This window comes from Centropristis striata, chromosome 19 (genome assembly GCF_030273125.1).
Source record: "Centropristis striata isolate RG_2023a ecotype Rhode Island chromosome 19, C.striata_1.0, whole genome shotgun sequence".
Lineage (NCBI taxonomy): Eukaryota > Metazoa > Chordata > Actinopteri > Perciformes > Serranidae > Centropristis > Centropristis striata.
The window spans coordinates 30,309,017-30,325,976 of NC_081535.1; the positions used below are offsets into that span (position 1 = coordinate 30,309,017).

The 16,960-nt window shown below is 39.8% G+C and overlaps 1 protein-coding gene across 1 annotated transcript in view; it reads right to left on the reverse strand.

Moving 5' to 3' along the window:
* Positions 1-16,960, reverse strand: part of LOC131992195 (versican core protein-like) — a 44,494-nt gene that overhangs the window by 7,700 nt on the left and 19,834 nt on the right. Inside the window, exons 8-12 of the mRNA XM_059357681.1 lie at positions 11,704-11,888; positions 8,806-10,198; positions 8,177-8,290; positions 7,942-8,055; positions 2,164-2,322 (exon numbers count right to left, since the gene is read on the reverse strand). Coding sequence (XP_059213664.1) covers positions 2,164-2,322; positions 7,942-8,055; positions 8,177-8,290; positions 8,806-10,198; positions 11,704-11,888 — 1,965 coding nt within the window. The remainder of the gene's footprint in view (positions 1-2,163; positions 2,323-7,941; positions 8,056-8,176; positions 8,291-8,805; positions 10,199-11,703; positions 11,889-16,960) is intronic.

Below are 16,960 nucleotides of genomic sequence, written 5' to 3' on the forward strand. Positions count from 1 at the left end.
ATGAGCAGCAAGCAGAAGAGACAGTCTGCTGGCTACACTAGAACCACAGAAGTATTTGGTGATAGTCAATGGCTGCTGATTGTCGAATGAATTGTACCGGACTGTCCTTATTTCTGCAGGTATTTGGTCATAAACCAAAGTATTGGACACATTAAAATGTCACCTGATGTTGGTGCCAGATGAAAAGTCAGAGAATCACCAATAGGAGTATAAAATCCTGAGGAGAAGATGAATATGTGCACAAAATTCCATCTCAATCCATCCAATAGTTGTGGAGATATTTCAGTCAGGACCAAAGTGATGGACTGACCGACAGAAAGACAATGCCACTTCTTTGGCTAAAAATGTTAAAATAAGGCTTTTGTTTTGTTTCAAAGTCATTCAAACAGTGAAACAGTATCTGAAGGACAGAACCTTGACAAAGTACAGACTGAGTGAACACAGGCTGGCTGTGGAAACAGGGAGGACCAGGAGGAGCTGCTCCCTGCAGAGCAGAGGCTGTGCTGCCACTGCAGCCTCAGTCAGCCTGAGACAGAGCTACACTTCCTCACCAAATGTAAAAAATATAAACTAATTAGAGAAACATATTTCCAAAAATTTGAATCCATCACAAAAGGTTTTTTAAAATGGTCAGATGAGGAAAAACTGCCGCTCCTCCTCAGGGAAGAGTCACAGAGCTGTAGGTTAGATTAGCAGCAGTCTATGTTTCTGCCTGTCACCAGTGGTGGAATGTAACTAAGTACATTTACTCAAGTACTGTACTTAAGTACAATTTTGAGGTACTTGTACTTTACTTGAGTATTTCCATTTTATGTAACTTTTTACTTCTACTCCACTACATTTTTTGGCAAATATTGTACTTTTTACTCTAGGATTTAGCTGCCAGCTTTAGTTACTTTTCAGGTCGAGATTTAACATAATATATATGATCAATGTAAAGTGATTAGACGTTTTTTTTTATTAAATCTATTAACAGTATATTAAGTAATTAAATGAGCCCAATCTAAATTAAATGAATTAAATGAATCCCAATCACAAAATTAAAACACTGCATACATTAAAACACCAATACAAATAATGTAATAATATATTTAGAATATATAAAACAATCATAGTGGGTCCATTCTGCATAACCCGAGTACTTTTACTTTTCATACTTTAAGTAGATTTTGATGCTGATACTTTTCTACTTTTACTTCAGTAAGATTTGGATGCAGAACTTTTACTTGTAGTGGAGTAATTTACCAGGGTGGTATTAGTACTTTTACTTAAGTAAAGGATCTGAATACTTTTTCCACCACTGCCTGTCACACACTGAGGGACAGCCAGTGACACACAGCTGTTGTTTGTTTGTTTTTATTTATTTATTTTTATTTTTATTCTTCTTTGCTGGGACAGTTAGATTGTATGAATGATAGATTGATTGTAATTCAATGATTGTAAATATTGCTTTCTTTTATTGTTATTAGTTTTTCTTTTCTTTTCAAATGAATAATAGAATTATAATAATTTATTGTAAATATTGCTTTCCTTACTGTTATCTTTTTTTTTTTTTCCTGACGCTTGCTTTGGCAATATGTACAGTTTTACGTCATGCCAATAAAGCAACCTGGTCTCACAGAAATCCGTGAAATAGCCACGGATTTCGCTTAACTCAAAATCCGTGGAATAGCCACGGAATCGCTCAAATTTCCGTGAAACTGACACGGATTTCGCTACAATGCAAGTTAATGACAGTCATATCCCGTGGCTATTGGTTTGTTCCAAGTCACGTGGCTGTCAAGGTCCCAGCGGTCAGAACAAAAAACATGGCGGACAGTTCTGTCAATTTTAGTGAAAAATCAATATTTTGACTTAGTTTCTGCATAAAAATGGATTTTGATCACATTTGTAGCGAGAAATATATGTTTTATTTTCTAAATATTCACTCAGTGAATGTACATAATCACTTTGTATGTTGGAATAGCCACGGGATATGACAGTTTCACGGAAATTTGAACGAATCCGTGGCTATTCCACGGATTTTGAGTTAAGCGAAATCCGTGGCTATTTCACAGATTTCTGTGAGATCATGTTGCAATAAAGCCAATTGAATTGAATTGAATTGAATTGACTGAAACCAGTGTAGTAACATATTAAACTAGATGGTGGACTAAGACTTACGGTTGACGTAGAGCTGCTCCTCCTGCGACAGGATGCTGGTCAGGTGGGCGCCGTGCAGCCGACACTCCCTCTCTGCAGCGTCCCACGTCCTCCGGTGTGTGAAGTACTTATAACAGTGAGACTGGAACTTCTGCCAGCCGAATCCACAAACCTCAATGTCTGCAAAGGAAGGGACAAACATGAAGTATTAAAGAACATTATGGTCACTTAATGTGCATATCTGCAGAAGCTACTATAGTGAACTGTTTATACATTTGTATACAGACCCAGAAGAGTATAACTACAGTATTTGTTGCTTTGCACGAATGAATAAATATCCAGAGATAGACAAAGTACTCCTTTTTTTGGGGTAATTTTGTCTTTTTTGACAATTTTCTGTCTTTTTTTGGTAATTTTAGAAATATTTTTGGGTAATTTTGTGTCTTTTTTTGTTATTTTACATCTTTTTTGATCATTTTGTGTCTTTCTTGGTAATTTTTTTAAAATGTATTACGTCGTTATTTGGGTTTATTTTATATTTTGTGCATTTTTGGGGAGAAATTTTGTCTTCTTTTGGTAATTTTGTGTTTGTTTTGATACTTTTGTGTCTTTTTTTGTAATGTTACAGCTTTTTGGTCATTTTAAGTCTTATTTGGTCATTTTGTGTCTTTTTTGGTCATAACTTGCTACTTAATCAATAAGTAAAAGTAAAATAAATATTTATTAGATATATATGTATTATTACAGAAAAGTTTTCTTTACGAATCCAAAACCAAAAGGTTTTTGATCCACAATAAAATATTTTTTGACTGCAGATTGGAACTTTTTTTTTGCAGCTACACAAGTTGAATTGGTTATTTTCTCATCAAACTCTTTTGTTCATCCAGTCATTCAGTTTTTCCAAATTCCAAAGGTTCTTTTACGAATCCAAAAGTTTTCTTTGTAAATCCAAAAGTTTTTTAATCTTGTCTTATGCAGCACTGGGTGTACAAAAGAAAAGAAAATGCAGAGTACTGTAAAATATAATGGACATTTGCGTGATTGTCCTGAAGCCTCAACTTATGGCAATAAATGTTTGTTTTTTTTAGCCATATAAAGGCATTTTTTAATCACAAATTTATTCAACCTGCAAAAAAACATTTTTTGAATGCACATTGCTCTCAAACCTGTTCTATTTGAACCAATAATAAAGATATTAAAGCAACCCAAGATCCACGCCCTAACCCTCCCCTACGGCAAATTAAAAAATTCTTTTGAAAAAAAGATTTTTTTTCTTTCTGCAGCCCGTGGGGTCGCCCCCTGCTGGCCGTTAGACAGAATGCAGGTTTGTGCATGTTCCTCCTTTCAGTTCCAGAGGTTGGTGCTTGTTTGGACTCATTGCTTTTGCAACAATAATCCCTTTTTTTTGCAGCTACACAAGTTAAATTTGTTTATTTCTCATCAAACTCTTTTGTTCGGGCCAAAGAAAGAGAGAGGGAGGAAGAGAAAGAGAGATAGTTGAGGTCCAGCTGGGGAATAAAGGCCTCTGACTGAATGAGCTCAGTAACACAGTTGGACTTCATTAACCTTCACAACTCTCCAGTTGTCTGCGGGTCAACCACACACACACACAGAGCTAATGTACAACACACACACTGAGGCTGATATAGAGCGAGTGTAAGCCGTATAATGAGCTCTGTGCTTTGTTCGCCTCAGTTAACAATGGACGGTTTGTATCAGTGGCTTCAGAGCGACTCGTGTGCCAATAAAGTCGTGATGGAAAGTTGCTGTCGAGGCTTCGGGGTATTAGCCGTCGTCAGCCCTCCTCATCTTAATAACTCCACGGAGCGGCCACCTGGAGGGTCAGGTGAGGTCTCCAGAGGTTTGATTCATGATTCTCCTCCTGGCAGTTTGAAGGTGGAGAATCAGCCGAAACAAGCTCCGTCCAGAGGATGAAGGAGAAGTTGAGTAAGTCTGTATTTAGCCGTATTTACCACTGATTCAATGCCACACAGCTGCAAAAGCTTTCTGGCAAAAATAATGCAGCAATTATCTGTTTTTTCTCTCCATCTTTCCACTGACGAGAGGACAGCTGGGTCTGTCCACTGCTGCACAGATCTGCATAGATATATAATACACGTCTACATTGTGCCGTACACACTGTGTACATCCTGCATACATGGATGCACATGGAAACACCCTGCACACTGGTAATTTAGGTCAGGGGATTTCCACTTTACCTCACTCCTCCTTCAGCCAAAGACTGACAATGAACAGCAAGTAAAAAGAGCACAATAAAGAGGCATTTATCCTTTGAATGTCGACTTTCTTACTATGCTTTTAATCTATTTTAATGGAGGTCAAAGGTTGAGTCGTATTTGTAAAAGTCAGCATAGGAAAGATGTTTCGCAAACTGGTTCGAGTTGATTCGCCAACATTCATTCATTCATTATCCTAAACCGCTTATCCACACTCGGGTCGTGGGGGGCTGGAGCCGATCCCAGCTGACATTGGGCGAGTGGCGGGGTCCACCATGGACAGATTGCCAGACTATCACAGGGCTGACATATAGATACAGACAATCACGCTCACCAATAAAGAGTCACCAATAAAAGTGCATGTTTTTGGATGGTGGGAGGAAGCCGGAGTACCCGGTGAGAACCCACCCTGACACGAGGAGAACATGGCAACTGATAACAGCTTTACAAAGAAGCAGTGGAAAATAAGTAAACTTTTCTCTTCGATACTATTTTCTGCTTTTAAGGGGTAAAAATTGTCATTTTTCTTCTCTACATTTATCTGTTTTCTGATTTGTCAGATTAAGATTTTAAGGACTAAAATATGGTGCATTGTTACCCAGCAAATAAACCCAACAGAATATAAATTTAATCAATTTAACTCCAACTGATAACTATAACATTAAATTGCTGCTTATACAAGAGTAACTAGAAAAATTATCCATCCATTATGTTACCATCTCTCTTCACAAACATTATTATCCTTCCTTCTTATCCTGTTTAGTCCCACTTGAGGGGGGCTGTGATTGGCGAGTAGTTGTGTTTTAGTTGGTCTCAGTTAGTGTTTGGGCAAAGACGTCATGGTTAGGGTTAATAAATGGGGGTTGGACTGCATTTTGGAAGCGCTTTTTTAGTCACAGCGACCACTCAAACATTCACATTCATTCATACACCAATGGAACAGCCATCAGGACCAATTCTGGATTCAGGATCTTGACATCACGGCTACCATGACCTGGGATCAAACCATCGACCTTCTGATTAGTTGAAGATAATAAACCCCTAACAGAACAGTACTGATATGAGCTAGAAGGAAGGAAAAAAGAACAACTCGTACCAAGATTTATTTGTCTCATATCGTGTCTAACTTTGGTGGATCAGAACATGTTGGATTTGAAACTAATCTACACGTTTTAGTTTAAAAATGAGCCCAAACTCCATTTTTGAGCGACAACAGAAGCCAAAATATGGCCTGCAACAGATGAGGTAAATCTTGTTTTAAGCCTTCTGCTCTGTGATTTTGTGCAAAATATGTTAGTTTTAGTTGTCAGCAGTCACTGACACTATAAAAACTGTCAAAAAAACATGTTTTTTAACATTATGGATCTATGTATTTCTTCCACAAGCTGTTTTCTGATAAAGAAAATTCATTGATCTGTAAACATTCAAATATTTAGTACCCTCTGAATAGATACTTAAAAAAATATGCACAAATATGTAAACGCATAAAGCTTGGATATTTATTGATGCCTTATTTTGTTAATTACCCCTTTAGTAATCTGAACAAAATTCAAGAAATAATTGGAAGCAACAAGCTGAATAAGAGAGAAATTCCAACAAAACTTTAAGAGTCCATTCTTTTACTACTTTATAAATAATATCCTGCCTATTAAATCTGTAAAAGTAACAGAACTGATGCTTAATCAGCCTTTAGTTCAGACTTGCAATAACAACCAAACCCCACTATTAAAAGAAAGAATGTGACCTTATAATTTAACTTATTAAAAAAATTAATAACATCTTAATTCTCTTCAAAGAATATGAGGAGAGACATCTTAAAGTCGGTGAGAGCTGGTTACATTTTCCTGGAAAATATTAATCCCCAGAGTCCGCGTGTTTGCCTGAACCTCGATGAGTTGCTGAGTAATGGCAGAAATATTGGACGAGAAGCTGGAACTAATCTGCAGCGAGCCGACGCCCAGAGCTGCAGGACAGCTGAGCAGTAAAGACTGTCAGGACTCCAGACAAACGCCGTATACGCTCCACCTGCATGACAGCGTGTCACTGAGCACACATGGTCATTTATATGTTTAGTAACTGGAGTCTGATTTTTGCAGCTTTGGCCAGCAGAGGTCTGATGTCGTTGGACGATCAGACAGGTTTCAAACATACCTCCAGGTTAGAAAAACAGATTTAAAAGAGAAATCAAAGGTGAAAAGGTAAAGCTGCTGTAAACATCCATCATCACAGTTTACGATGAGCTGGGTTTACACATCTTGGAAAACTTTAAGGATTAAGATTAAAACTTCCCAGCAGAAGTGAGACACAGTCATTGTTCTGAAAGTCACAAGTAGGTCTTTGCAAGTCTTTGCATTCAAGTCCCAAGTTCAGACCATCAAGTCTCTTTTGAGTTTCAAGACCTAAACTGGTCATAATGCGATATTCAGGTCCGTGTAGCTAACGTAAAGAAAACCAAAATGGGAAAACGAGCCAAAAAAACAAAAATGACCTGTTTTCCGTGTTTCTGTTTGTTTTATAGTAGAAAACAGTAAACGAAAAAATGACCTGTTGCTTGATCTTGTGCTCATGAATGGAAATTGGGAACCTCAATATTGAGAAGACTGGATTATTGTCTATTTCTTGATTTTGCATTGATTTCTTTGCTGTCCTTACGAACTTGACTTGATGGTCGTCCAGCTTGTTTACTGATAATTAGAAAACTGGTCTAAAAAAAAAAAAAGTGTTCAGAAACGGCTCGTTTTCTCATTTTGGATTTCTTATTCCAAAATTAAAATCTGTTAGCCATCACCTACACAATAACCATTTTAACAACAGAATGGTAAGATAGCAATTTCACAAAAAATGCTTTTTAAGTTTTTACGTTTACAAAAAAGTTTCAATGCTTTTTATAGTGGGGCTCTGCATAGATTGCCGTGTATGTTACTAGCATTAACTAACAAAGTTAGTAATTACCTTGCAAACAGATATTAGAATAGATTTACTCTTCTTTGTGCAATTTCAAATGACGAATGAAGTTGGAATTTGTAGCATCCATTTGTAAGATTTTCAACCTGCAAGTTCTGTTTGTGCCACTTAATCTGATGCTGTGAAAGAATAGTGTTAATGTCAGTTAGTTTTAGTTTTTAGTTTTACCATAGTTTTATATAGACGTGTGCCAAGAAATTTCCGAGTTGTTGGCCCTGACTTGAGGAGCGTTTAGGTTTTAGATTTGATTAGATTTTCCCAGTCAGGAACTCTTTTTTTCCAATTATTCCGACACCACACAAATGCACCATTTACCTTGTATTTTGTCTTTGAGTATACCTACCAATTACTTGAATATACCTACCAATTATTACATTTTTTTCTACATCTATAAAGTAATTTAGCTGTTGGGGATCAATAAAAGTTCTTCTTTTGTCTTTTCTTTTCTTTTCATGGCCCAAAACTTAAAAATAAGGCCTGAGATGTAAAAAGACAGGTTTGTCCTTCACATTTTGTCTGCCACAGACTGCAGTATGGCCTGAATTTTGTATATTTTCGGCTCCACAGTAGCACTTTGTCAGTACACTGAGCTGCTGACCTTGTTCACAGAGCTCTCCTGAGTAGCTGGGCAGGCAGAGACAGGTGTAGGAGTTGACTCCGTCCAGACAGGTGGCTCCATTCAGACACGGGTTACTGTGGCACTCATCAACATCTGCAGACACACAGCACAAGCTCACATTATCCCACATCATTCATCTGTCAGTGTGGGGTCAATGTGGTTAGTTAGAAATAAGAGCAAATGGCTCTGTGTGTGTGATTTAGTGTGAGTGTACCTGTTTCACAGAACGGCCCACTAAATCCAGGTGCACAAACGCAGATATTTTGAGCTCCTTTTTTGTAGCAGGAGCCTCCATTCAGACACTCGCTGCTAGAACAAGGCAGGAGATCTACACAATGACACAATGCAAATAAAAGTCCATTAAAATGACACATAATCTGTACACGAAGTGTCTTTAACGTTAGCATGCCTGCTAACTAGCTTCTTCCAAAGGCTAGGAATATAATGTTACCCAACTTCCTTATTTTGGGGTTACAAGTTACAGTATATAAAAAAAAAGCCCAATTCAGGACTAAAAGATTAGTGTGTTAGCTAGTCCACGATGCTACGGTATAATTTAAGCTAACGGTAACAACTGTTTAGCTCTGTACTTTGTTATAGGAAACTTAAGAAATGGATGGGTACTTTTCACATTTGAACCGATACGGTACTGATACCCGGTACCTGGGAATCAGTATCGGTACTCAACGGTACCAATTTTCGGTACTTTTGCATTTGTTTATGTGGTAATAAATGTTTTTTAACATTTAAATTTAAAGCCCGAACTTTGCTGCCGAATCAATCAGCTGTAGCTCAAAGGTCCTGCTGCAGCTTTCCATATTGGCATTGCATTGCTTCTTGTACCTCTGATATCCACGGTGCTGGCCTCCACAGGATAGGTCCCGCTCTCTGGCTGCTCTGTGGCCTGCTGGGTTCCTTCCGGTATCGGAGGGAGGGCCTCTGGCAAAAGACGGGCCACCTCCTTGTCGTAGTCCACAAAATCATCATCCGGTAGAGGGGTGGCAGCGGGGTCAGGGATCAGAGCCCACTGGGGGACGGAGTGGGTGTTGCCGTCAAAAGTGTACAAGGGCGAAGTGGTGGAAACCATCTGTGTGGACTTGGTGGTGGACCGCTCGGTCTGGTCCCGGTAGGACTCGGTGGTGGAGGGCGTGTGGACTTCAGGGGTTGTTGGTGCTGGCATGGTGGAAAGAGAAAGAGCAGGATGTTTCTTATCATCTGTGTCTGCAGGGGTGGGGTGTGAGGAGTGTTTTGGCGTGCTAGGTTCTGAGGTTGGGTCTTTAATGTCTGTGGTGAGTGTGGTTTGGTCCCCAACAGTCACAGCTGCCACATCTGGTAAAACAGTAACAGTGACCTCTCTCAGAGGGTCAACCAGACCACCCTGCTCACCAGAAACCTCCCCGTCTGCGGACAGCTGCTCTGCACCTGAACCTGCCTCTGTGACCGTGTCAACAGCCGGTAAAACCACAGGCACTTCTGGGACTTGGGTGTGCAGGGTAGAATGACTTGGTGGTAGTGTACTGGTTAACTTTGGCATCTCTGGTGGGTCTTGTCCTGAAGCTTCTTCTTCCCCAGAGGCAGATCCTTCAAAATCTTCTGTCTGGGTCTGTGTGGTGGTTTCTTGAGACTGGGTGGCGGGGCTAGAAGTAGGAAGCTCTGTCCCACCGATTTCGGTCTCATCAGTCATGATGCCGGACTGGCTGCCTGAAGCCGGCGTGGGCGAAGCGTCGTCTGCGGAGCCCTCGGGCGTCGCTCCGACCTCGTCATCAGTGCCACGGCTTGCAGAGCCTTCCACGTCCTCGAAGCTGGAGACCCCTTCAGTGACACTGGGGGGGACTGGGCCTGATGGTGTAGTGGACGCCAGAGATGAGACAGGGAGCGTAGATGGTTTCATGGTGGTGGTGGTGGTGGTGGTGGTTCTTATCGCTGTCTGATCACCTGGTTCTTCAGTTTTGACTCCCTCAAAGACATCAGGGAAAATGTCTGCATCAACACCCGAGTCCACATCTGGATAAATATCTCCGAGATGAGAGTGTGCATCACTGATGTCCTCTATAGGCGTCTCCTCTGTAGGAATCTCCTCTGTGGGGATCTCTATGGCACTGTAGTCAAAAGGAGTCACGCTCTCCTCCGTCTCTTCTTCTTCTTTATCTTCCGGCACCTCATTGACCCGAACAGGCGTGGCCGTCTCAAACTGATCTCCCTTGGCTTCCTCTGGCAGCTGGGGCTCAAATGTCACCTGAAAGGATCAGAAAAGTAGATTTTTTTGTAACTTTTACCTTCATAGGTTTGGACAAAACTCCGGTAATAAAATGTGTTTAATTCATTAATGGAAAATATAATGTTTTTTTTAACAACCAAGCTAAAACTAAATAAGTAAGATTTGTGAATAAAAACCTTGGCGAAATACAAACTATATAAACGAATAAACAAATAAAAAGGAGTTATAGAAAGACTTGCTTGAGTTTTCCCCAATGTACAAAATGATATGTACTTCAGAAGTTAATCTAGCTGTTAAAGTGAAAAATAATTAATTTTCTTTTCCCTCCTGTGTTCATAATTTATGAAGAAAGTTTGTCAGGATAATCTTTCTAAATTATTTTCTTTTAACTGTGAAACAGTTGGAAAAAAAGTTCTCCCAGATCTATTTCTCATGTTTCTTTTTATTTAATCTGTGAAAAACAAGTGGAAAAAAAGCCCCTGAAGGAACATGGGTGGGAAAAGACTAGGGGTGAAAAAAACCCCAAGACAATCAGGGAGGATTTTTTTTGTCCCAGCCCAAGAAAGAAGCAGAACTACCATATATTCCTCAATTTATCTGTACTCTGCACATCGTTTCCTCATTCAGACATAATTTTCACATTATCACGTTAAACATGAAACAATATCTCCATCCTCATGATGATAATAACATTACTTAAGAATTAAATTCAGACTGTTGTTGGCTGTGTTTTGCACTTGGTGGCTCATGTGTCTGCAGTTTTTAAAATGTATTTAAATGGCAAAGTTTCTCAGGAGAATGCATCTCTCCACCCACCCACCAACCTCTTTTCCTCTGTAATCTTTTGTATTTAAAGCCATAAGTAGGAAAGATTGCAGATTAACGCTGGTTGTCAACCTTCGAATTCTTCTACATCTACATGTTTAATAAGGAATCATTCCTGGAGTGATTTTATTGGATATTTTAGCTGCTCATCTGGAGTTAAACACTGACAATAAGCAGTATTTTAGTCAACAAGTTATCATTACTGAGAGAAACCATACAAAAAATACACAAATAAGACCCAATTTAAACCTGAATTATCAGTTAAGTAGTCCACTCTCTACTGCTCTTCTAGTTGAGAATGTTATTGGTATTTCGAAGGTTACTGATAGCCAAGGATGTAATCATTTTAGTCTTTGTGCACAAACACTATATTAAGAAAAGTGAGGAAAAATGCCACAATACTTGCTCTGATTGTTCTGAAGTCCTGACGTTTGGTACAGACAGACTTTGGGCAAATATCTAACTGTACAACTTTGAAATTTCATGCGATTCTGATGTTATCACAGGATACAATTTGTGTTTTCTGCTGTTATCATCCCATAGATATGGGCGAGAAGGGGCCTAGGTCTAGTAGGTCCAGCAGGTTGTTCTCAGAACGGTCTTGTCAAAAACCGAAAGCAAATGGTGAAGCAGGCAAAGAAAGTATAAAGCACAAAAAGTTGAATTATCAGTTAAGTAGTCCACTGTATGGACGTTACCTCATGTTTTCCATTGACAAAGCTAATGCTTGGAGGCAGGTTAATGGGAGAAACCTCCGGAGGGCTGATGTCTCCGCTGCCCTGGATGGCTTCACTAGTCATCTGTGAGAAATCAGTGATCTGGGGGAACAGGGGTTGGGAGCCGCTGATCCCAGGCTTGTTCAGGATGTCCAGGATTTGGTCAACTAGAAACAGGAAACGGACAAATAAGATGCAAAAGTCAACACAAATGCAAATGCAGAAAGAAATATAGATGAAAATTTTGTTGATTGACAAAATGTTTTTGTGTAATATAACATAAATGTCTGACTCGTAATACTAGGCTTGGGTTAAATTTTGTTACATGTTTTTCTACGCTCCCATTAAACACTTTTGCTTTTTATTAACTGAACATGAGGATCATGTTATCAATGCATCCAAACAGGCTGCTATCATTAATGTTTATTGTTAGGTGCCGACCTCTAGTGGCCGTACTAGTTATTACAGGAGCGAAGGAGGAAGTGAAGTCATATAAGGAGCAACATCGTCTGTGCAAAAAGATAGTTTGGGTGGTGGATGGCTCCTTAAATACAGGATTAACACCCAGGAGACCCAGGTTTACATTCTGTGAAAGACTTCAAGTGTTGAACACAAACCAACTAGCCATGTAACTAGTTATTTTTCCCAAACTTAACCACATAGTTTTAGTGCCAAAAGTTGAAAATGAAACCTGGCAGAACTGCAACTGGCCATTTAATGGTGCAATAACGAGCTTCTGCACATATAGTAGGTGATGCATCTGTCCCAGTTATATGAGTCTGCTAAAAGCTGCTGATAAAATGTGCAAGGGGTTATCAAATGATAGTGTAATAAAATACATACATGCATTTTATTTACTAGAAGAAGAGGATTTAAATAAAGGCTAAAGCCATCTGGGCCTTCTTTTAACAGATGCATAAGGGTCAGCATGAAAAAAAGGATTGGATTTGGAGACTCAGACCTAAAAACAGCTCCTCTTTCTTACAGGAGCTCATTTATGATGTTTATTAAAACAAGCCGAGGTGCATATCTGGACGGTTAACAGTGAGCTTCTGACGAAGGTCAGTCGGTGCCAGCGGCTGCTCTCAAACAATGCACGCTTGTGTCCCTTTATTAAGACTTTATGGTACACATGGAAGCTATATCGTGGGAACTGAGGTTAGAAATGTGCAAAACGTGACGTAAACACAGACCTGAATTTGGTTATCTCGAGGACGAACAGGAGCACACGCTGTGACCAGATTATGAGCTCCTCTTTGAACTGAACACATCTGACTAGTTAACCCGCGTTAGCCTCAGCAAGTGAAAAAAGCCTCTGTGTGACTCGGAACTGGATACGAGTTTTCATTAAAACACTCAGTGCTTCAATTTTCCTAATTTCCTCAGGACGTGGAAACAGTGAGTTGGTGGGCCTCACACAGACGTATGATGGATCACCACTGCAACAGAATACGCCTTCAACATTTCAATAATAAACACAAGTCCTGGAAGATGGCACCGCGAGGCCGAGGGGGTAACAAACACACACAGTGCTGTAATGTGAGTGTGTGGCCTCTGCACCAACCCCCTCCTCTCATTTAGGCAAACCCAGGTATGAGGCCTCCCTCATGCTTTATTACCACTCTCTTTCTCTTATTACCTCCACCAAGGTGTGCATGTTTTCAGTTCAGTTTGTTTGTCTTTCTGTCTGCAGGATTACAGAAAAACTGCCCCGATTTCCATGGAACGGAATGGTGGAAGGGTGAAGCATGGGACAAGGAAGAACCCATTCAATTAACATTTTGGATTTGCATTTTGGATTAACATTGGCACACACAGTAGGGCATGGCCTTGGTGAGGGTCTGCATTCTTAACTGCTCTTGTTGAGAATGTTATTGGCATTATGAAGGGGATGCAATCATTTTAGTCTTTGTGCATAAAGATATGAAGAAAGGTGAGGAAAACTGCCACAATATTTGCCCTGATCATTCTGTAGTCTTGAGGTTTGGTAGAGACATACTTTGGGCAAATATCTAACTGTACATCTTTGAAATTTCACGTTTCGAAAGTTTTCACAGGATTCAATTGGTGTTTTTTGCTGTTATCATTCCATTAATATGGGCGAGAAGGGGCCTAGGTCTAGTAGGTCCAGCAGGTCGTTATCAGTCCATGCTAGAACAGTCTCGTCAAAAACCAAAAGCAAAGGTTGAAGCAAGCAAACAAAGTATAAAGCACAAAAAGTTGCTCATAGTAGGAGGGGAGGTGGATGTCAAACAAACCTAGGACTTTCACCCAGGAGACCGGGATTCGTGTCAGGTTGGAAACAAAAGTGAAATCAATCAGTGAAGTCAACGATGTTATCTGAAGTTACGTCACTAAACTCCGGTGCATCACGTTTACATTACCAATGCAACTATGTCCAGTATTGACGTCTAGTTGTAAGAACTTCACTCCCGACATCTGCATGCATTTATTTAAGTTTCTTAAGTATCTTTCTAATCCATCAAAAGATTAGGAACAAAAGAAACATGATCCAGACGTCCCTACAGAGCTTCTGACTGAGGTCTTTCCAATAAGACTTGTTAGTTACAGCCACAGTAACCAGACGCTCCCCTGAGCCCTCGGACCCCTGGGCATGAAGTCTGTTCACTGATCCATTCGTGTTAGTAATAAAACTAACACAGGCAAATGTTGGGTAACAAAGAGCTCTGAAATAGTTGGGGAAGTTACAGCAATTTAAGCAGCTCCCAACGGAAAAACAATTAAGCTCAAATATTTGTGGTTGTTATCGGCTCTTTGGTCAGATATTTAGACCTGAGAGTTGGACACAGAGGATGTTAATCACTTCATTAGTGTGTCTCTGTGAGAAAAAGAAAGAAATGTCAAGTGAAAAAGTAATTTGCTTTGATGTATTTGACTATTCATGAGGCTGGTTTTCCCACCGGAGACACTGTGATGTGTTTACAATACGTTAAACTATAAAACTGGCCGAGCAGAGATGACTGACTTCATAACTTTCCACATCTGGCTCTGAATACTGTGTGTGTGTGTGTGTGTGTGTGTGTGTGTGTGTGTGTGTGTGTGTGTGTGAATCTCTAAGCATGCAGACACAAAAGGTAACAAACACTTAGTTGTTTCCTGCGTAGACAACAAACAAAACTAAATCAGATGCAGCAGATTCAAAGTCTCAGACATGACAAACTAAAGGTCACACTCAGAGATAAATGTTCTCGACACAGTTTCATATGGGAGTGTTCGGCCCCAAAGCACAAAAGACTTGCGAAAGGTGCAGAGGGGAAATACATTACAGTAAATATGAGTGGAGATATGGAAATATGGATAGAAGTTGCAGTTGAGTCGAGGTCAGAGATGTCAGACAGAAGACTGGTGTGAAATACTCTGTTCGTCTGACAGTAATCGCACTCTGGAGCTCTGTCAGTTAATCCCACAGCATCCATACTGACGTTTAATCTGCCAGAAGAGTTTCCCTACTCACATCATGCTCATTCTGACCATAACCTTATGGAAATCTGAATTCTCATCTCTGCAGAATGGAAACGGTATTCCAAACACCATTTGTAATCAATCAAATCAATCAAATCAAACGATGGCTTTAACTTGAATATTTAAATATTTGATTAGTAACGATCTGTCCGAATTTAAAATACATTCTGACTTTGTGATGTGCTGTTGTCCTATCGGTAAATAAAGCTATTATTGTTCACTTTGTAAAGGCAAAATTGCAAAAACGTTTTAGTGTTTGACATTCAGAAATGTTAAGGCTTAATCCCCTTTACAGGCTCCACAAGAACAGAGAAGTTAGTTCTTGTTCCTGAGGTGGCAAGAACAAGAAAAAGTTATTTCTGGAATTTTTTTTTGCCAGGACATTTCATACTTCATGGGAAACTCCACTGCAGAACTCCTGGGAAGTCGTCACAGGGCCCAGCACACAACCAATCACACAAGAACAAAGATCTGCCCAAATGACGTGTCAAGGACAGAGAAATGTGTTCTTGCATCCCTGGGAGAGAGAACAAATTTCTCTGTTGTTGCGGAGTATGTATTAGCCTTGACACCAGACTGGAGTTGACGAGAACGCCAACTGTCACTGTTGTCACTCTTTATCCGAAAACAAACATATGTGCGTTACAAATCACATACTTTTTCATACGTACTGCCGCTGCCCTTCAAAGTAAGCATTGTTGCATGCAGTATGCATACAACTAGGACAAAAAAAACTTTGCAGTAACATTGCACCTCTACCCAGTTGCTCATATATGCTGTGAATAGCCAGAAAAGCCAAAAAAGCATGCTGGCTTACAGACTGCAAATGCAATCTGATGCAGTTGGACATCCTGGTATTTTTTGCCATGCTGCTTTTTTATCGGAATGGCATTTGAGAGGCTGAAAAAAGGAGTTTTCTGCCATTTTTGCATGGAAAATTACTTTAATTGATTATCATAAGAGTTGGTGATTACTTTTCTGTCAATTGACTAATCGGTGCAGCTTGAGATGCCAACTGTTACGTGTTCCAGAGCAAACGTGGATGCCAGCCAGCAGCTTGTTTATACGCAGCAACATTTGTGCCAAAAAAGCCAAAAAAGGTTAAAAGGAATGACTGAATGAGTCTGGTGAGAGCCTGGTTGGGGAGACGTGTTGGACTGGAGGAGCTACAGAGGGAACTTTTTAAAATGAAGCTAACTTCAGTTGAAGCTGTTTTTAGTCTCCCTTGGAAACTGGTGACATCATCGGTTTGTGGCGCCAGTCATACCAAACATGTTTTCAAAATCTTTGTGAGAATGTCTGTATCGTTACGTATGACACACTATATGATCAGATCCGTTAATACCAACTGACGCCAATTGGAACCAGACCAGGTCCAGTTGACCTTTATCTTTACTAACAGATTTCTGAATGCATAGTCTGTTGGCAATGGATTTTTGTACCGGACGTTTTATGATTTCCATTTGTAGTCCAGCTAATATTGAACAATGATGCAGGCTTTGGTTTGCAAGTAAACAATCTATGTGAAGTATGTAAAAGTGGCAGAGTGAATTGGTTGAAATTCAATCTCTGAACCCATAAGCTATGTTCTGATGAGAACAGAGAGCTTTTTTTTTGCCATTTTTTAAACTTTATATGCATTTATATGTCGGTATCTTTTAAGAGATTAGCTGAAAAGTCATCTGAACCCCTTCAAATGTTGCTTATCAGTCTTAACAATAGCTGGTGCACGGAAAAGGAAGTCTTGGTCCAGATA